This window comes from Podarcis melisellensis (assembly GCF_964234715.1).
Source record: "Podarcis melisellensis genome assembly, chromosome: 3".
NCBI lineage: Eukaryota > Metazoa > Chordata > Lepidosauria > Squamata > Lacertidae > Podarcis > Podarcis melisellensis.
In genome coordinates this window covers 72,833,962-72,855,027 of record NC_138530.1, presented here as the reverse complement: position 1 = coordinate 72,855,027, position 21,066 = coordinate 72,833,962, and the positions used below count along the sequence as shown (strand labels likewise).

The 21,066-nt window shown below is 43.4% G+C and overlaps 1 protein-coding gene across 1 annotated transcript in view; it reads right to left on the bottom strand.

Moving 5' to 3' along the window:
• Positions 1–11,788: 11,788 nt before the first annotated feature.
• PREP (prolyl endopeptidase) overlaps positions 11,789–21,066 on the bottom strand; it is a 66,592-nt gene continuing 57,314 nt past the window's right edge. Inside the window, exons 14-15 of the mRNA XM_081904623.1 lie at positions 19,322–19,478; positions 11,789–12,519 (exon numbers count right to left, since the gene is read on the bottom strand). Of these exons, the coding sequence (XP_081760749.1) occupies positions 12,225–12,519; positions 19,322–19,478 (452 nt within the window). The 3' untranslated portion in view covers positions 11,789–12,224. The remainder of the gene's footprint in view (positions 12,520–19,321; positions 19,479–21,066) is intronic.

The following is a 21,066-nucleotide window of genomic DNA, read 5'->3' as shown; positions in this document are numbered from 1 at the left end:
AAGTTAAGACTCATTAATTTCAATATGAACAAAATTCAGCTAACTTTTTGCTTCTACCCATAGTTTCTGAATCAACAGCAAGGATCACACATCAAAGAGGGTGTTAAAACTATGCACAGTCTCACACCACCCATGACAACTATCCATGCATCTGTGAGCACTGGATGCAGGGATCCAGCAAGAAGGCATACCGGGAATTATTCTTTTGAACATGGAGATCAAGGAGGGAATGGGAGCATGTGTGTACATGGATCACCCTTGCTGAATCAGTGCAAGAGGTAATAGAACAGTTCATCAAGAGCCTTTGCAAATTTACGATTCCATCAACTTGGGGCTCGAAAGTATTCCTGTTCTGGCACTTAGATATGCTCATAATATAGGATGGCAGCTGAATTCAAGCTAAGCAAAGCATTGGATAAATCTCTGCCCCTCTAAAACTGTCACCCCACCTTCCCTTGTCAATGCACTTCCATTTATTATGTATGAAGTTTAGGAGAGCATCTTCAATCTTGAGTGCAAAGGTTCTGGTAAGAGTCTTCTAAGTGACATTGATTAAGCATGCGGTAATTCAGGCATAAGCTTATATAACTCTGGCAATATTATGATTCTAGCAGTATTATGATGGGAATAAATCATAGGCTGAGAATACAGGAACAATTTCCATAACAAAACCTATTCAGGGCTATCAAAATACTTCACATCCGAAATCTAGGGCAGAGGTGGGAACCCATAGCCCTCCAGATGTTCTTAGGTTTCAAGTCCCGTCAATCTCATCCAGCATGGCCAATGGATAGGGCAGGCAGATTAAATAATATTGTCATGAACTGGCAGGACAATGGGGAGGAGGAGAATCCCAGTGAGGGGTGTAGCTAGGACTAGGTCACACTGGGGCAAGCTGGGGATGGGGAAGGAGAGTTTGGTGTAGGCAGTACTCACGTGGTGATGGAGGTTGATGAGGGGATGGAGTTCAGTGCACAGGAACCAGAGCAGTAGCACCCATCACCAGAGCCAGAGAGGCCCTTGTCTCCATGAACACAGCAGACTATGAGGCATAGGGAGCAGCGAGTGGGGTACTCCAGAAAGCTGGCCCACAGTCCAGCTCTCTAGCTCTGGGAGAAGGTGTGATTCCTCAGCTGGAGTAGGTTCAGAACAGGTGTGGGTCATATGCCTCATCAAGCCCCAATGCTGCAATCAGCATGCAAAGTATAAAAGGGAAACAGAGCTGAGGGGCTAGGTCTGCGCAGCTGCCCACATTGGAAGACCTCAGCTTGACATCTCCAGGATGTTTGTGGGACTGTGCTTTGGTTTGGATTTTGGACATGTGGATTGACCCTCGATGGGGACTTGACATACTGACTTGCTGCCAGGTAGGCCAGAAGGATGTTGCATTAGTTAATCGTTTGAGTCCCTAGTTGTCTATGATCATCATGCCCAAGCCAAAAACAGAAGCTTATTCAAAGAAGAGGTATATGGGATGTATGGGGATGGGTAGTACCTCTGATAGAGGATCCATAATGCTCCTTCTGAGATAGCTTGTCCACCTTTGGTCCCCACCATGCACTCAGCTCTCACCTGAGGCTCCTAGAAACTGTCAGCATGTGACAGTGGTGACACCCCGGTAATGGCTTTGACTGGCTGGCTAAACCAGTTGAGGTTAGCCAATGGGTCTCAAACCCTTGGTGAGTTAAGGACTTCCCCTGTGAAGATAGGCTCCAGGGGATTGAGCAGATGAGACCAATAGTAGGTCCAACAGTCAAGAAGGCAGTTTCTGCATGTGCTGTAGAGGGAAGTGAGGGACAGATGGATCTCATCAACCTGGGAATGTAGCCCATCTGGGAGAAGGAAAACTTTTATCCTAAAACTCTACTGCCTTGTGGGATGTTTTTTGGGAGAAGAAAAGTCTAAGGAGTAAACCCCACACAAATCTGGAGTGGAGTCACTAAGATAGATGGTGTCTTGTATGCCTCCTTCCAGCAACTCTTGCAGCCAAGCTGGTGCCAAACGTATTTATCTTCCGTCCCTTGGACCACATCAAATGGAGCAGTGTGGTTGTCTGGACAGTTCAGCACCTCCATACACACTATCCAAGTTTGTGCCCTGGAGAGGTCACTTTGGTGCTGCTAACACAGCAGTTTGACTTCACCCCTGAAGGCGCATTACATGGTCTCTTGAGATAGGCAGATGCCAACAACGAAAATCAAAGACCTTTATTAAATGGTAACAGAAGAAGAGAAATACGGTGCTTTTGTTTTGTTACAGTTGAGTTCAGTATGAAATACGTCAAAACACTCTCAATTTCAGGATAAATTGTCCAGTGGTTTTTATGTCAGAGGGCAGTCACATCCAGAGAGAACTTTGTGATACATTTACCATCTGCTCCTGATCTTGCAGGTGTTGCGTAAAGAGCGTTTTTAGTGTGTTCTTGCAGGTGTTGCGCAAAGAGCGTTTTTAGTGTGTTGCTCCCCTCCAAAAGAGAAAGGAAATACTTTCCACAGCAGGTGCCAACTAGTCCATGGGTAAGATGCTACTGCTGCTATTTTTCTCTCTCAGATGCTGTGTCATCTAGTCTGCTCCCATCCATCTCTTTTGGGTAGTGATGTTCAGCACTGCTCACTGAAGCAGTGACAGTATCAGTTCTGTTGATTCAGCATGCCTGTCACTTGGCAAAGCCTCCATCTGGAAGCCCCTTGATGTCTGACTGTGTCCTTATGTCACCTGTAATTACCCTTTGCTAAACCACAGCTGCTATAGTATTTATTTCTTTTCCTGTAAGAGAAACACTGTGATTGTTAGCTCTCAGTGGTTAGTTGATAGTATAGTGAGCTTTATTAAATAGGAACCCTGAAATTTGGAATCCCTTCCAAACTGATGCCAAAGTTTTGTACTCGTTTTGTACCACCAAAGCTGGTATAGTGTATATTCAAAATTTCTTTGACTAAAAATTCATCCACTGTTGGGGGGGGGATGCTAAGAAAGAGAAATCAGGCCAATTTATTCTATTTTGCAGCTGGAAAGGAGGTGATAATGAGGACTACAGAGAGTTATGCATACAGTAATGGAGAAATCCACAATAGGCTATTTTGGTGGTTTCACACATCTGAAGCAAAAAATGATGATAATTAGAAGTTGTGGAGACCGAATCAATGCTGGATCCAAACTTTGTTCATTTGTCTGGGGAGGAAAAGTGAAGTAATAGAAAACAATGCTGTTTGTCCCTGCAGATAATGCAGTAATGAAGGAGTTTATACAGTAGATTAGAGGCCTCCATGGCCAAAGTAATTATAATGACAAAAGACAGCCAAGGAAGCTAAATCACTATTAGTTCCAACTCAAAGAGCCAAGAGGAATTAAACAAGCCAGGAGGTTCCAAGTAGCAGATGCCTGCAAATCTTGTATGATTTTACAATCCTGCAAGTCCAGCCAAACACCTGCAGGGAAGATCACTTAGGTGTTAGTAAACATGCTAGCTGATCGTCATTTCTTTTAAATGGAAGGTGGCAAACCTTTTCCAGCCTGACGGTTGCATTCTGTCCTGAGTGATCTTGCATAGGCCACACGCCAGTGGAGGGCAGAGGCAAAAAATGGGTGGAGTAATAGCTGTGGCTTTTGGTACAGTTGGCTACATTTCAGATGGCAAAAGCACTTGGAGAAGGCATGGAGCAGGGTCAGTGAGGGGGCGTGGCCTATTTCAAGAGCCAGAGAGAAAGGACTTGAGTGCCCCATGCTTAATACCTATGCAGGGTTCAAAAATAATATAAAACAACAAACAAGTATTTTAACTTCCCTCCCCCAGCAAAACAGCATTATGAAGACTGATAAAACAAAAAACAAGGGTGTTTTTGTCTTTAAGAATTTCAGAAATAATAGGGTATGAATGAAATTTGACATGCTAGGATATTGGTCAAAGTGTCAGTGTTCATAGCACAACAGGTACTGCAGTTTGAAAGGAATATCAGAAAATGGGAGAGAATCAGGGTTTTTCCCAGCACCTCTCAGGTGGGCACCATTGCCATTCTAAGACAACAAGGGAGGCATTCATGGTGAGTTCCGGCACCTTCTTTTCTGGAAAAATAGCACTGGAGAGAAGCACTAGCAGTATAAGCAGGAAAACTAACAGAATATTCCCCACATCTGACACAGAGATGACTGAAAGTAGGAGAAAAAGAAAGTGTATTAAAAAGCACTGATAAATCCTGATATATATAAAAAATCAGCTTTGTTGACTACTACAGCTGGATAGATACATTGTCTTGGGGTTAATGAAGTTGCCATTGTAATATGTGAATTACTAATATGAGGAAGAAGGAAGAGGAATCTGAGAAATGTATTGTGAAAGAAGGTTAATCTGTGAAGAAGTTACTACTCTAAAATTCAGGGTGCTAATTATCTCAATAATTCAAGGTGTATACAAGGTGAAAACAGCTAGAAGACTAGCATGACAAATTAGAGCAGATAATGTTGTAAAAACAAATGGGAGAGAAAGTGAAGGAGGGCAATTTGTTGAGCTCAAAATAGCTTACAACAGCACACTTACTGCCTGTTTTTCTACAGGTCGATTCAAACAATCAGGTAAGGCTAATGATAGAATGTGAGACATGAAGTTAAATAACACTGGGGAATATGCATGACTTGGAAAAAAGCAGGATCGTGGTGCTTGTTTATTTTTGGTGAAGTGCTTACAGGAATATCTCCATCCAGAGAGAGAGATGAGATCTCTTGAGATGTTAATTAAGAGATATATTGTGTGGTAACCCCAAACCTTTGGTCATTCGTGAGATTTGAAAATGAGAAGAATTCTTTAGAACAATTGATTCTTTGAGCAATGCCTTGGGCAGCAATGTGGAAAGTGCAGTAATGCCAAGCTCATGCAGCGACTAATTTAAATGTTAACATTAAAAACAACATTGTGGAATCCAGTTGGTACCCTTGCACTCACAGGAAGGCTTTCTATCTAGTGGAGGTGTCCACTACTGGAAGAAGATGGGAGGTGTCCTTGCTGATTCCAGCTCCCATCATTCCCAGAAATGTGTTCCAGTGTGTTAGAGGACTCTCCAGAAGAAGGAGGAAAGTGGCATGAGGTGCTGCAGGGGAAGGGGGTGGGAAGAGAAAAATCCATTTCTTCTGGATTTGAACCAAGTGTTATCTTGTCCAGCATTTGGTGTACAATCTTGGCCAACCAGATGACTTCAAACTCTGCCTACAAAAGAACCTGCCCTCAGTACCTGGTATTAAGAGGTATGCTGCAATTTTACATAAAAGTTCTACCTAACCATCATGGGATAGACAAATTTAGGCAGAATTTAAAACAGGGTAGATTAACTTAGGCACCGAGACATGGGTGGCGCTGTGGTGTAAACCACTGAGCATGGGGTTTGCTGATCAGAAGGTTGACGGTTCGAATCCCCGCAACGGGGTGAGCTCCTGTTGTTTGGTTCCAGCTCCTGCCAACCTAGCAGTTTGAAAGCATGTCAAAGTGCAAGTAGATAAATAGGTACTGCTCTGGCGGCATTTCCGTGCACTGCTCTGGTTTCGCCAGAAGCAGCTTAGTCATGCTGGCCACATGACCTGGAAAAACTGTCTGTGGAAAAACATCGGCTCCCTCAGCCAGTAAAGCGAGAGCCACAACCCCAGAGTCGTTCGCGACTGGACTTAACTGTCAGGGTCCTTTAACTTTTTTTAACTTAGGCACCATTGCTCTACTAATGGCTTTCCAAGACAACACCACTATATATGCAGTTAATTATGCAATATGTGAAGAATATATTCTTTTGGCTGCTGGCAATCCAATGTTATTTATTATATTTCTATATTGCCTTTCCTCCAGAAAACTCTAGGTAGTGCTCATGACCCCCCCACACCTTTTTTATCCTCACAACATCCCTGGGGGACTTATTAGGCTGAGATAGTGGCTGTCCCAAGGTGAGGTTCATGGCTGAGTTAAGGATTTGATCTTGGGTCTCTCCAACCCTAGTTAACACTCTAACCCCTATGCAATCCTGGCTCTCCAGTTCATTACGTGACCCTGAATTGTAGCACTGCATGTGTCAAAGACACGTTGCTCTTTCCCCCAACACCATTCAAGGACAAACTAGATACATGAGAGAGCCATGGCTATCCCAGTTCAAACAATTTAAGGTCCAGGAGTGCTCTGGTCCATTCTGTTAGTATCCTATCTTAAACAAGCTGGCATTCCCCCTTCTAGCTAGCCGGCCTGGTGACTCAGTGCCTTCCAAATCCAAGCTTCATGTTGAGCATTCAGTACATATTGTGTGTACAACACTGATCCCCAATCAGCAACAAAACCTCTGTGTCATATTGTTTTGGAGAGCTATACTAAAACCATGAAGAGGTAGATAACTTGGAGACAGAGCACATGCTGTGAATACACGTTCCAGGTTCAGTTTTTAGCGTGTCCAGTAGCAGGAAAGAGCTCTCTGCCTGAGACCCACCACCCATCAAAGAAAACAGTACCAGGCTAGAAGAAGAAAGAGCATCACCTCATTTAAAGCAGCTTCCTATGTTTTTGCTGGCAGCTTGGACTGACTTGTTTTAAAATGTCTGCATCAGAGAAACCGGCTTCCCACTCAGAGTCAATCATGAATACACAAAAGGCTTGTGCGTGAATGGGAATATGATTCAGAGTGAACACAAGAGTTGTCAGCTTTTCCTTGGAGCGTATTTCTTTCTCTGAACCTTATGGTGTATTATTTTTTGTAAGGAGGAAGCGGAGAGAGAACAGCTTATCAGAGCAGCCAACTTGAAAAGACAATCGTACCCCCTGGCGTCTCTCAGGCATGCACAGTGGCACACTACTACTGTCAGCCATCAAACATTCGCTTAAAAGAAATTGCTCTGAGGATTGGATCGTGGGCTGGCTTTCTGTTGAAGAGAAACAGGGGAAACCCTCTTGGTCTCCATACATTCCATAATCTGAGAAGCATTTTATTGACTGGCTATAGAAAAATGGATGAGTGGGCTTAGGAACTAGCCTGTTCCTATTAACTCTTGGATATCCTGTTAACTGGACAACAGAAGCATTGTGTGAATGGATCTGCCAGCAACAAGCTGCTTCTCTCCATATGAACATACCTGGACTCTGAGATCATCTTCTGAGGGACTTCTTCGTGTGCCTCCTCCTTGAGAGGTCTGGAAGTGGCAATACAAGAACGAGCCTTCTCTGCCGTGGCTCCCCATCTGTGGAATGCTCTCCCCAGGGAAGTTCGCCTGGCACCTTCATTATACACCTTTAGACGCCAGGCAAAAGCGTTCCTTTTTAATCAGGCCTTTGGTTGATTTGATTGACAACATATGCCCTTTTAAAATGCTGCTATTGGGTTGTTTTTATTTTGATTATGCATTTGTGGTTTTATATTTTGATTTTATTTTGTGAACCGTCCTGAGACCTCTGGGTATACGGTAGTATATAAATTCAACAAATAAATAAAATAAAAACAAGCAGTTTTCCTACGTCGGCTGCAGTGTCAAAAATTCTTCTCATACTGTTTATTATTTTGGACACTGCTGGTCCAGCAGTGATCAGGACACTGAACTGGCATCTGTCATGTCACAGGTCAGACTGGGTTTCTTGTTCTGAGTCTTGGTGAGAAGAGGACACCAAATATGAAGCCAGCAAGCAGTAACCTATTGAACTAAATTCTGCAGCATTGAGTAATGTAGGACCAGAACAAAGACCAAGAGCACCTTTCCCTGGGCCTAAGGAACTGAGGGCCTCCATATTACCTCATCATTCTAATGGCACGGTGGATGCACCAGGTGGGAGGCCAGGTAACACAACAGAAGTGATGGTCTACATGTCAGAGAGTTGATCCTTTAATAAGTTTTTCAAAAGGAGGTGGGGCATAGAGGTGAATGGGAGCCAGAAGCTCAAACTACCTTATTTCACATCAAACCATTTTTGGAGCACATGGCCCACAAGGAGCTCTCCATGGTGCTGCAAGAAGGAAGCTGCCTTGGCACCACAGTGCCTTGGTCCCTGAATATCATGGGAGCACATGTATGTCAGCCCATTTTCCACACGAAAAGGTGGAATGTAAATGTAAAATCAAAGAAATAAACCGAGTTCTCGCAATTTCCAGGTGTTTTTCATGCACACCAAGCTTCATGCACACATAAGAAAGGTGTTTTTAAAGTTAAATAGCAGTTACACAATTATACTAGGTTGTTTATTACTAATCACCACCTATTTCTCTGACATGTAAGATTGTCACTTGCATTTCTGTTTTTATAATATGCCTTTACTGGTTTTTATGTTGTATTTTTGTATACCAGTTAAAAGCATTTCTGAATATTTAAAACTCTCTAATTAAAATAAATTATTATTATTATTAACAACAACCATTTCCATCTTCCCAACGCACATTTAGGACTCTTTAGGTTAAGAAGAACCGTTTAAGGCTTTATAGATCCCTGTCCCGATAGGGGCGCAACTGGGCCACCAACCAAAGCTGATGGAAGGCACTCCGTTCCACTGAGGCCACCTGACAGCAAAGGATTCAGAAGCTGCCCCCTCTAAGCTATGAACCTGCTCCTTCAGAGGGAGTGTAACTCCGTCAATATCAGGCAGTTGCTTTAGGGAGAAAATGCTGGGGTGGAGGGAGAGAAAAGGACACATCTTCACCACCCCATTAAAACAGCATTTGTTATTTGCTACCGATATGACAAGTTGCCTCATGCTAGGAAGTAATGTAAAAAGGGTAATGAAGTAGAAAGCGCTGTTCTTCATTTAAGTGTTGCCAGCTGACATTCTGAAAAGCTCCCTCAGTTTGTGGTAAAGTAGCAAGACAAATGGCTAATGCTCTTCACAGCTGGCTGGCCTGGATGTGCTAGAGATCACCATTTGTCAAATGGTAACTTAAGAGCAGCAGGCACGGAACGACTACTCTGTAAGTCAGGGGTGGGGGGACATCATTCAGCCCAGTGACCACATTCCCTTCTGAGGGAGACGTGCTGGTGTGGGCAGCGCCAGAGGACAAAACTGACACAGCAATTAATGTGGTCACTTTGGCAATTTCCTTTTCTTCTTTTAGCACACTTTTCACTCTTTTGTCATCCAACTGCCTCCCTAGCTGGTTTCCTGCTTCTAGTGTTGTTTTTATGATATGACTGTTTGGGATGTATGAAGGTGCTAGGAGAGGGGCAGTGGCTCTGGTGGGGGGGCAGAACATGTTCCTTCTGGGGTAGTTTGCCCACCTTTGGTCCCAGAGCAAACTCCTTGACCCCACTGGAGGCTTTTTAAAAATCATGCCAAATGGTAAAAAAAATAAAAATTTACCAAATGGTAAAGAGAACCTTACCATGTCACAAGACAAGTGATGGTGGACTGGGTGTTAAAGAGTTGTATATGTGCTTTGTGGTAGCGTATCTTGGATCACTAACATATTTCGTGACTTTCTGGTTTTCTTAGAGAGGTTAGTGAGTGGCCTGGATGTTCCAGAGACAAGTAAGTATCATATTCCAAAAATTTGAATATTAAGATCTAACAATCCATTTCTTTCTTTTGAGATAAAATATGAAAGGTCTAGATTTTCCATGGAGATAAACATCTGAGATTTTGCAGAGAAAAGGATCGTGTCAGTATATAAAAATGAAGTTGCTTGTAAACCACAGTTGTATTGTTGTCAGCTTTAGATCAAATGGTGCTCTAAGGTTGATTGTTTCGCAGCATTATTGTATCTATTCTGGCAGTCATGCATAATCATTCCTCACAAAAGGAGGAAGTCTAATTTTTAGCTGGTGGGCAACAGGCACGCACTCCAATACCCCAATACATCAAGGGGAGAGATATTCTATCAATATGGCTGCCATATCCTACACACATCCAGCCCAGAACAGGTGGGGGAAGTCACAGTGCTCTGAAAAGCTGAGTGGCAACAGCTACAACCTCCCACCCCCTGTCCATGGCAACACTGCCAGTGCCCACCAATCACATCCAGTGTGGTGATATCATGGAGATGATGTCTCAAATTGTGGAGATAAACGTGGTGCAGTTTTGGAGGAGGAAACCACAGTAACTGTCAGCATATTTCTCCCTTTCCCCTTAGGGGTTGCACTGGATCTTTTTTTGGGGGGGGGGCGGCGGCGAAGGCCTGTGTCCAGGCTACAGACCTGCAAGGAAAAGTTGCTCATTGAATGTTTGACTGGCAGTGGTAATGGTTAGACTGCCTTGTCTTCCCAGGGAACTTACCTGCATAGCATGGCAAGTACATACGCTTTGAAGAGAGACACTTCTCCCCAGTGGTGTAGCGTGGGTTGTCAGCACCCGGGGCAAGGCAAGTAATTTGTGCCCCCTAACCCATGGAGCCAGGTAGGGGCAGAGAGCTGCGAGTGCGAGCGCGCGCCCCAGATGTTGCGCCCAGTGCGGCCGGGCCCCCCTGCACCCCCCACGCTACGCCACTGCTTCTCCCAGCTGTTGGGAGGCTACAGCCAGAGCCTGGACAAGACACAGCATTTGCATACAGCTATGAGGAGGAGCAGGCAGTTGCAGGAGATAAACTTTCAAATTCACTTGGTTACCTGGCAAGTGCTGTGTCTCATCACCCTTGTGTGCTCTAAGTGTGCATGATCTGAAGCTGGATAAATATAAGTCAATGCATCTCACTATCTGGAGTTATGATGTCTCTCTGTGTGGTTTATGTACTGGTGGTATACTGAAATCAGGTGTCGTCTGATTCAACAGCATATGACATGGGTGGAACAAGAGGCAGGGGAGAGGGAATGTTTTTTTCTTTTCCTTCCCCCTTTTCCTCGTTTCCATTGAGTTGAATGGACATTTCCTTTACATTAGCTCTGTAGCTGGTGGAAAGTTTTGCCAGTATTGTTCAGGGTGTACAGAATTTTGCTTAACTCTGCTCCTCCCATGCCCCACCATCTCCACCCACTTTGGTTGGTGAAAAGTGACAGCACAGCGGACCTGGTACGGCAGTGCACTAGTGTGTCAGTACAGTTACGACATATCGGATGTGACCATGGTGGGGGTTAGTTCTGGCATACCTAAAGTTATGGGGTCATAATGTGTCATTATTGTAAGCATATTCTCTAAAGAACAATAGAAAGCAGAAGAAATGACAGGTGCTAATCAACTCTCCTTTCTTTTTGCCCTTCTCTTCCTCCAAAGATTATTTACATCCTTGGTATTTCAAACAAAAGGAAAGAAAAAACAGTGCCCTGCCTTGGACAGATGACATTTCCAAATCAAGATTTTACTGTAGAGAAAAACATTTACTATTTGTCAATCAAGAGTATATCGGACATTGAAAAATATTTCATTATATTAAAGGGAAAGCCTGATCTTCTCATTTAGCATTTAAGTTTGTATAACTTAGGCATATCTTGAGAAAAGACCATGTCTTAATGGCAGAGTATCTATTTTGCACACAAGTCTCGGGTTCAACCCCTGCCATCTTCGGGAAGGGCTGGAAAAAACCTCTGGAGGACTGCTGCTGACAATAGTGTGCCAACGACACTGTACTAGATGGATCAATGGTCTGAGGCAACTAGGGCAAATTCTTATCTTCTGAGAAAAGGCCTGAAGTACCAACTCAGCCAAGAGAAGCAGAGGCTCTTCCAGTTGCATTGCTACTCAATTTGCAGCACCTCCTTTTAATTGTAACAGCCCAGAGATTATAGATAACAAGACTGGTTAAAAATAGATGTTAAAAGGAAAGAGGTGTGAGTGTATTGCACTGTGCGAAACAATGCAACTGCGTACTGATTCAAAGCAGTGCTGCATAAAGGCAGACCTTTAAAAGAACTGACACACAACCTGAAATTACTCCGTATTTGTAATATAGTTATTTTAATGGAGAGGCATTGGCAATAATCCCAACACTCGTCGTGGCTGTAAAGAAAATACGAGTTGACAGTCTATACTGGAACAGTACTTACATTTAATTACGAGAGCGTTGGATATGTTTACAAGGAGAAAAACCACATTAAAACCTTTTCACCACCAACACCTTTGACTTTTAAGAATTCACGTTAACAGCGTCATCTGCAATCTGCCTAATTATCCAAACATGCTATTTAAAAGGTATGACTGGAACTAAAATGAAGAGCCAAGAGTAAACACTGAACAGAAGCAGAAGAGAGACAGAGTTCATGGGAAGCTGGGCGTGGCAGTTCTTAAATGTAAGTACTACACCAAGTGCTCCTGTATAGTTTTAAAAGGTTGTTCAAGCCCTTGATTTAACTGAGACAGTAACGGCCTATTCTATCCATTCGAGATTTAGGCATCTTGCTATAAAGGCAAACATGTCAGATGCTTCCTCTATAACTTTGGCTGTGGGCTTCCCAGCCCCGTGGCCAGCCTTGGTGTCCACGTGAATTAGTAGTGGGTTGGTTTGCTTGGGGCTTCGGCCTACGACATATTGTAGAGTAGCAATGAACTTCAGGGAGTGAAGAGGCACCACACGGTCATCATGATCAGCTGTTAGAAGTAAGGTGGCAGGATACTGAACTCCTTCTCCTTCCGGAATTTTGATATTGTGGAGTGGAGAATACCTGTTAGAGGGACACACATTTGTTGGGAGATTTGATAAAATGCTACCAGTTGGCAGGAGGGTGGGAAAAGAATAAGGAATCCTAGGGGCTAGGAACATGATTTATTCAAGACATTTCTATACCGTCTAATTATTTGCATTTGTAAGTGGTGTAAAACATAAAAACAAACCACAAAAAATGAGACAATAGGACAATTATCACAAAACTGAATGCTATCTTAAAATGAGGAGGGAAGGAAGGGGAGTCATGGATCCTTTGCTCACGACTGCAGCAGGATCCCGCCGTCATCGTCTGTAGGCATTCACTCCATAAGACGCACAGACGTTTCCCCTTACTTTTTAGGAGGCAAAAAATGTGTCTTATGGAGTGAAAAATACGGTAAGTCTTAATCACCTGCATAAAGTTGAGCAAGGAGGATGATGACTAATCTCAGCTGGGGATGTTTTCCACTGGCCTGGGCCCACCACACTATATGAACGACTTCTATATTGAGGTGTGCATCTGAGCCACCAACAGAGATTTCTCCAAAGATCTCAGTGATTTGGCCAAGATATAATGGCTAAGGCAGCCCTTAAGATATCCTGGAGCCATGTTGTTAGTGTTGGTTTCTGCTTCCCTCACTGAGCAGCAGAAGTGCTTGTCACAAGACAGGTGTTTACATTCCACACAGTCTGTACTGTTGGAGGTTTTCCCACGGGAACGGGAGACTGGATGTGACGTATACTGGTTTCCTGTTTTTCCCTGCTCTTTGCAGTTTCAGTTTGTGATTCTCTCCGTGCCTTAGAGGAGAGATGACGCTTTCTCTGCTCCGGCAGAGGGAAAATGTTTTTCTGTAACTTACCAGCTTTGAACTGTAAATAAAGTAGTATAGAGCATGTTGGCTCATACTTTTCATCATTCCGCTGTGCACTGGACACTGCTTATCAACAACATTTGGTTATGGGCCCAGAAAAATGCAGTGTTTTGAGATTGGGCTTCAGGAGTCGAGCTCCTGGCAAAGGAACAAAGGAGCAAGGAGACAAAGTGCCGGCAAAGCATCGGAACAGCGGCAGAGAGACGGAACGCACGGTATCTGCTCTGCGCGTCAAGATGATTGATGAAGGTATGTGCTACTGCTCCGGGCAGCCTGCCAGCTTCTAATTAATGGCTTTATGGCTGGACTTTGAACTTTTAAAGCCGTTTTCCACGGCACAAGCGTAGTGGCTTGGATGGCTGGGAAAGTGAAAGTAACTTTTACAAGTGCTGTTGTTTCAAAGCAGCTGCAAATGTGACGCAGCAAAAATTAAAGGGCAACATTGAGAAAGCACTTGGGGACTATCACTTTTGAGCTTGCTTTTGGAATGCAGTTTGAAACAGCTGCAGATAAGCAACGTAGCATACAGAAAGCAGCACAGGCAAGGCAGAGGCTGTTTTGAGATTGCCTTTGGATTGAAGCAGCTGTACACAGAAGCAGCATGTATACAGCAGCTTGATTTAAAGCAGCAGACATGACGCAGAAGGCGAATGCCAGAGTCATGATGGCCCTTCAGGATGCTTGTGGGATTCCTAAGCTCAATAAGAAAAATTACGCGGACTGGGTTTTGTATGCAGAGGCAATTCTGCGGAAAGAGGGTCTGTTTAAGGTAATTTCAGAAACCCCCCCAGCTCCAGTTACAGATGAATGGAAAGCTAAGGATTCCAAGGCAAGGGGAACTCTTACATTGATAGTATCCCCAGAAGAGCTCTGTCTATTGCGTGATAAGACCTCAGCCAAAGAAATTTGGGATGCTTTGAAAGAGGCTCACTTAAGGACAGAAGCTGGGTCCACTATGTTTTACTTCAACAAGCTGCATAATATGGCTCTTGCTGAAGGTGGAGATGTGCGTATACATCTGATGGAGATGCAGAATCTGAGACATGAGCTGCAACAGAGAGGACTCAACTTTCCAGAGGCTGTGTATTCCTTCATGATACTACAATCTTTGGGTTCAGGTTGGGAGTCTGTTGCAACTCAGATTGCTGTACAGCCAACTGCTCAGCTGACAGTGGACTATGTTACTGCCGTGATGTTGAATGAAGCGGATCGCCGCGGTGCTAGCTGCATCAACAAGGGGGAGACTTCACAGTCGTCATCCCGCAGTGCAGTGGAACCACCAGATGGCGCCAAAGCTTTGAAGGCAGTGAAATGCTACTCGTGTGGACGTCTAGGCCATATGAAGAGGGAATGCAAATATCCCAGGGCCAAGACAGAGCAGCGCAGCGGAAGCTCATCGCGTGGAAAAGGCCAGAGCAAAGGCAAAGGTCCGGTGTCCAGGACAACGCAGCACAAGGCAATGGTCTCACGCTTCGCTCCAAAGGTTGCAGAGGTTGCAGAGGTTGCAGAGGTCCAGAAGACGTCTAGATCTTTCTTCATTGTTGATTCAGCTGCAACGCATCACATGTGCAACGATAAGCGACTGTTCGTGTCTTTTACACCGCAGGAAGGTGCGATTCACCAGGCAGATGGCCACACGATTCCCAGTAAAGGCTACGGAACTGTTGTTCTTCACAGTTTGGACTTGTCGATACAGGACGTGCTTTATGTGCCGGACGCGAAACATAATCTGCTTAGCGTTGGACAGCTGATGGAGCGGAAAATAGACGTTTCCTTTAAGAACAATAGATGCATCATCACCAAGAAAAATGATTATCAATTGTATGCTGAATTTGTTGATCGTTTGTTTCTTTTGTATTATGATGATGTTGTGCAGGATGACACTTGTTGCATTGCAGGTTCTAACAAAAGTTTGCATGCAGATTGTATTCACGCTTTTCACAGGAAATTTGGACATTTGCATTTTGAGGCAGTATCTAAAATGCCTGCCTTGGTTGAAGGTATGACTATTAAACCCTGCAGGTACCACATGAAGTGCAAGGCATGCGCAGCAAACAAGGTGAAAATGGCTGCGAAAGGTAAGGTGTCTAGTAGGCAAGCTACAGAGCCATACCAAATTATTCATGCTGATTTGGTTGGTCCACTAGCGCCCTCTTTGGGTGGGAATAGGTACTTCATGGTTCTTATTGATGCATTTTCCAGGTATATTTATGTGTACAATCTCAAGCAGAAATCAGAGGCTTTTCCTAGGTTCAAGGAATTCTGTGCTTGGTTGGGAAATGTGCATGGTAAGAAGATTAAGATTCTTTTCACCGACCGGGGGGGAGAGTTCACTTCTCAGCAGTTTGAAGCTTTTCTGGCTGAGAAAGGAATTCAACACGATTTGTCTAGTCCTCGCTCGCCATGGCAGAATGGACTTGCGGAACGAGCAAATCAGACATTGCTTCAAGGGTTAAAGACCTTGCTGCATGATGCAAATCTTCCAGAGAGTTATTGGGCCGAAGCTCTCTCATGTTTCACTTACAGTTATAATCGCAGGTTATCTTCAGCGATTGGTTGTACCCCCTATGAGAAGATGTTTGGCAAGAAGCCATACATCAAACACATGAAAATTTTTGGTTCGGACATGTGGGTTCACTCACCACAACACTCAAAGTTAGACAAGCGTGGTTTGCATGGTATCTTTCTAGGTTATCAGAAAGGGTCTTACAGAATAATGATGACTGACTCTAAGGAAATTAAGCTCACAAGAAGTGTTGAGTACAATGCCAAGTGGGGGGAGAATGTGGGAATTTTCCAATGTTATCCTGATGACAGTGATGAGACTGAGGATAGTCAAAAGCAACCGCAACAACCCACACCCACTGATGAAGGTTCTGATTCTGAGTCTGAAACTGAATCAGATGATTCAGAGGATTTCAAGAGTGCGAAAGCCTCTATGCGACCCTCTGAAAGCTCTGATCAAGAATTGGAGGAACCATTGTTCACAATAGGTCACTTTTCTCCTAAGAAGGAAGAGGAGAGTGTTGAAGACTTAAGGCTAATTCGCAGGTCACAGAGAGCCACAAAAGGCAGACCTCCAAAGAGATTTGCTGATGAGTTTGCTAAGATAGCAGTAACAGCTGTTAAAAGCTCCAAGAAGGTTTTTGAACCTTCAAGTTTCCAAGAAATCCAGGATTTGGATTCAAAGGAAGCTGAGCCATGGTTAAATGCCATGAAGGCTGAGCTTGATTCCTTGGAAAGGAACAAAACATGGGAGCTTGTTCCAGTAGTTCCAGGAATGAAACTGCTTGGAAGCAAATGGGTCTTCAAAGCCAAGACTGATCAAAATGGCAAGATAGTCAGACACAAAGCCAGATTGGTAGCCAGAGGATTTGCTCAGGTACCAGGTGAAGACTATCACGAGACCTACTCACCCACAGTGAGGTATGAGAGCATTAGGCTTATGCTCAAGCTAGCTGCAGAGGAGAATCTACACATTAGTCACCATGATGTCAATACAGCTTTTCTGTACGGATCTCTAAATGAATCACTTTCTATGCTTCCACCTGATGGCGTACAGGTAAAACAGGGATTTGTTTGTGCTCTGAAAAAATCCCTTTATGGTCTCAAACAAAGTGCATGGTGTTGGCACACAAAACTCACTGAAGTATTGTTTTCTCTAGGTTTTAAGCAAGGGAAATCTGATCCATGTGTATTTGTCAAAGAGGAGGGGCAAGAGAAACTGTATTGTTTGTTTTATGTTGATGATCTTTTATTCTTTTGGAAAGATGTCACAATGTACAATAACGCCCTAGCTCAACTGAAAGAGCACTTTGACATGAAAGATCTTGGTGAGGTAAACAACTACCTATCTCTGGAAATAGAGAGAGATCAAGATGGTAACATTCTAGTACACCAGTCACGGAAAATTGCTGATGTGTTAAGCAAGCTAAACCTGATGGATGCTAACCCTGTGGACACTCCGATGACAACAGGTTATCAGGTAGATGACACTGAAGAAGCATTTTCTGACACTACACTGTACAGAAGTGTGCTAGGCAAGCTAAACTTCATTGCCAGATGTTCAAGACCAGACATTGCTGTTAGCTGTAATTTGCTAAGCAGACAAGTCAACAATCCTACTGTTAAGGATTGGAAAGCTCTGAAACGCATAGCGCGGTATTTGAAAGGCACTATGCATTACAGACTGAGATTTAACAATCAGAAGTCTGGTGGTCTTGAGATATTTGCAGATGCAAGTTTTGGAAGTGACACTACAGACAGGAAAAGTACGTCTGGAGTTTGCTATAAGTACAATCAGGGTCTATTTGATTGGTCGTGCAAGAAGCAAACAACAGTTAGCTTAAGTACTTGTGAAGCTGAACTGAATGCACTGTCTTATTCACTTAAAGATTGTGAATGGTTGTTACAATTGTGCAAAGACATGAAAATTCCTGTCAAATGTCCAATCCAGGTTTACCAGGACAACAAAGCATGTTTGGCTTTGCTGAATTCTGAAGGTTGTAAGCAAAGCACGAAGCACTTGCAATTGAAGTTGCAACATGCTAGGGAACGTATTCAGAAGGGACTCGTAACGGTGTCCTATATGCCAGGTAATGAAATTCCTGCTGATGTATTGTCCAAGATTGTATCAAGGGATCAACACTGTACCTATGTGCAGAAGTTGGGTTTGTACTGATATTGTACGAACACGCTGCCCAGTGATGTTCACAGAAAGGGGGAGGATGTTGGTTTCTGCTTCCCTCACTGAGCAGCAGAAGTGCTTGTCACAAGACAGGTGTTTACATTCCACACAGTCTGTACTGTTGGAGGTTTTCCCACGGGAACGGGAGACTGGATGTGACGTATACTGGTTTCCTGTTTTTCCCTGCTCTTTGCAGTTTCAGTTTGTGATTCTCTCCGTGCCTTAGAGGAGAGATGACGCTTTCTCTGCTCCGGCAGAGGGAAAATGTTTTTCTGTAACTTACCAGCTTTGAACTGTAAATAAAGTAGTATAGAGCATGTTGGCTCATACTTTTCATCATTCCGCTGTGCACTGGACACTGCTTATCAACAACAGTTAGGCTCCTTGTAAATTAATGCAAGAACCTTGAACTTGGCCTTGGTGAAGCATGGGCAGCTAGTGCAAACGTTTAAGCACCCAAGTTATGTGCTGGTACTCTGAGAATTAGTTCTTGTTGAGGAATGGGATGTCTCGATCTAGAAAAGGAAGGTACACGTGGCCGACTGACATATACTCATTCCAATCCAAGAGTTGGCAGGAAAGGTTGAAAGGAAAGGGGCTCCTTATATTTTATGGTAGTTTCCGCCTCCTCCCTTTTGTGTGTGTATATGGCTGAGAACAAGAAGAGGATGTAAGAGTACACAGGGCAATTAACTTAGGGGTTAAAGTGGCAAATTTTATTCCAGGGATTGCTAGGAAATGACACTGGAAATAATAAATGCCATTCTTGTAGGGTCCTATGGCAAGACCACATTTCAAAAACTGTTCCATTCTGATCACATCTCAAAAAGGGAAACCGCTTATGATCACCAGCTGTTCAGAACACTTTGTTGGCTTTCATAGCTGATTAAAGGTTGTAGCCAAAAAACACCCCCTCCCCATGGTAAAACTAAGTGGAGTTAAAATGTTAGCTGCATTTCTAACATATTGGGAATACCTTTCATATTTATTTTGAAGTAATTTTTGCTGATCATAGAGTTTATCTCCAGGTCAATGTACTCAGAATTGCAAGCTAAGCTATCTACATGTGAGAAATTTACTGAACTCAAGAGATAATGTATAAATGAATGCATCCTGGATTTATGATGTCACTTAATGATGTGGTTTTCAATTATTGAGAGAAAATAAGGAGGGGGTGGGAAACAAGCAGCTTCTATATTATTGTTATTCAAGAAGGCGGTGGTGAATATAAACTAGGAAAAACAAAACAAAACTTTACTTACTTGTACAGCCAGGCAAACTGTTCTTTATAATCAGAGCAGCCAAAGTCTGTTGTCCAAGCATGACCAATGGTGAATTTGTGGAATTTTAACATGTCCATCACTCCTACTTGAGCAATAACACAGCCAAATAGATCAGGACGCTGATTGGCACAGGCAGCTGGAGAGTGGAGGAAAACACACCCAACCCAAATTGAATTTAATGTTTAAAGCAGCCAGCAGTGCTAATATCTACAAGCAGTAGTTATAGAGATAGCAATCAGAGGATGTCAGCATTTGAAACATGTAAGGGCAAACCTGCATAGGAACAGATCAGTTTGTTGCTTTAGCACTAAGGCAGAAGTTTATTAGGGGGGAAAGAGGATGAGATGCAGGAACACGTGCTTCCATTCTGTGGGGAACTGGAATCCATGAAGCTGTCTTTATGACAAAAACAAATCTGCATGTTTTAGAACGGGGCCATTGCTGAACCTAAAGGAAGGAAGGGCAATTTCATGCAGACAATGAGCAACTGGGGGATGGTGCAAACTCTTCCTCCATCTGTTCCAAGGATGGGGACCCTGTGGCCTTCAAGGTGTTGTCAAACTTCATGTGTTTGGCCATCCATTTGTTACCCTATTAACTTTAGTGGCAAAGTTCCGTGGAGTCAGTCCAAAGCAGTGCCGATAATCAGTGCTGCCTTTTGTGTACTGAGCTCAACAAGTGAAGCATCGACACTGAACAGCCATTTGAAGAGCCTATTATTAAACAGAGTTTGTCCTTGTGTTTCCTAAGGACTTGCAGCATTTTTAGAGCAGCAAGTCTACTAAGAAGAGAGGGGTTAAGGGCCTTCCAAGATTTCAGACATTTTCAATGGCTGGTAAATAATTTAACTGGAAACATATGCTCAGGTTCCGGGGAACTGATATGCCCAAATATTGGAGAGTGTCAGAGCAGATCTAAATGCCCACAAGCCATTTTGCAGGCCAAGAATTCATGAAGTAAACATGCCAGTACACAGACTCTGTTTTACTGAAATGAGACAGTCCCAGATTGGTTAATTTTCTCAAAATGGGATGGAATGCAGGGGTGGTCAGGAAGAAAAACACACTTGTGTGAGCAGTGGGTTTCCTACAGGCATCTGGGTAGCCACTGTGAAAACAAGATGCTGGACAAGATGGACCATTGACCCCATCTAGCAGTATCTTCTTATGAATCAGTCCCTAGTTATACACAGCTCCAGGGAAGCATTCATGCCTTATCACAAATAATATTATACACTTTAACAGTATGAATGTCTCAGGTGGAAGGGGAACAGACTTCTTGGTACCATCAACATGGTTTTGGGAAGGAGACGGACTTGGCAAAAGATGACTGTTTTGAGATAAAGCTCTTGTATGAAGAGATTTGTCACACTAATTTTGGAACTGTTTTCTAAATGAAGCCCTAAAAATTCTGCCGTAGGCTTAAAAATGGTGAGGTTGTGTGGATTTGGGGTATATGCTACAGTCACATTTCAAATGTAATTTCATGACTATGCAGTTAGACCCAGAAGAAAGAAAGAAAAATTGAGAATGGAACTCAAAACTGTAATGCTTAAACCCAATTAGTGCCTGTTGTGTATGTGCTGTTCTAGCAAAGAGCCACTTGTTTTGTTTTGTTTTTAAAAAAGAACACAGTGTTCCACTGTGCATGAAAAGGGGAACAGGTGATAATCTACCATTGCCGTATCAAGACTTTGGTCCTGGATAAACATAAGGACAAAATAC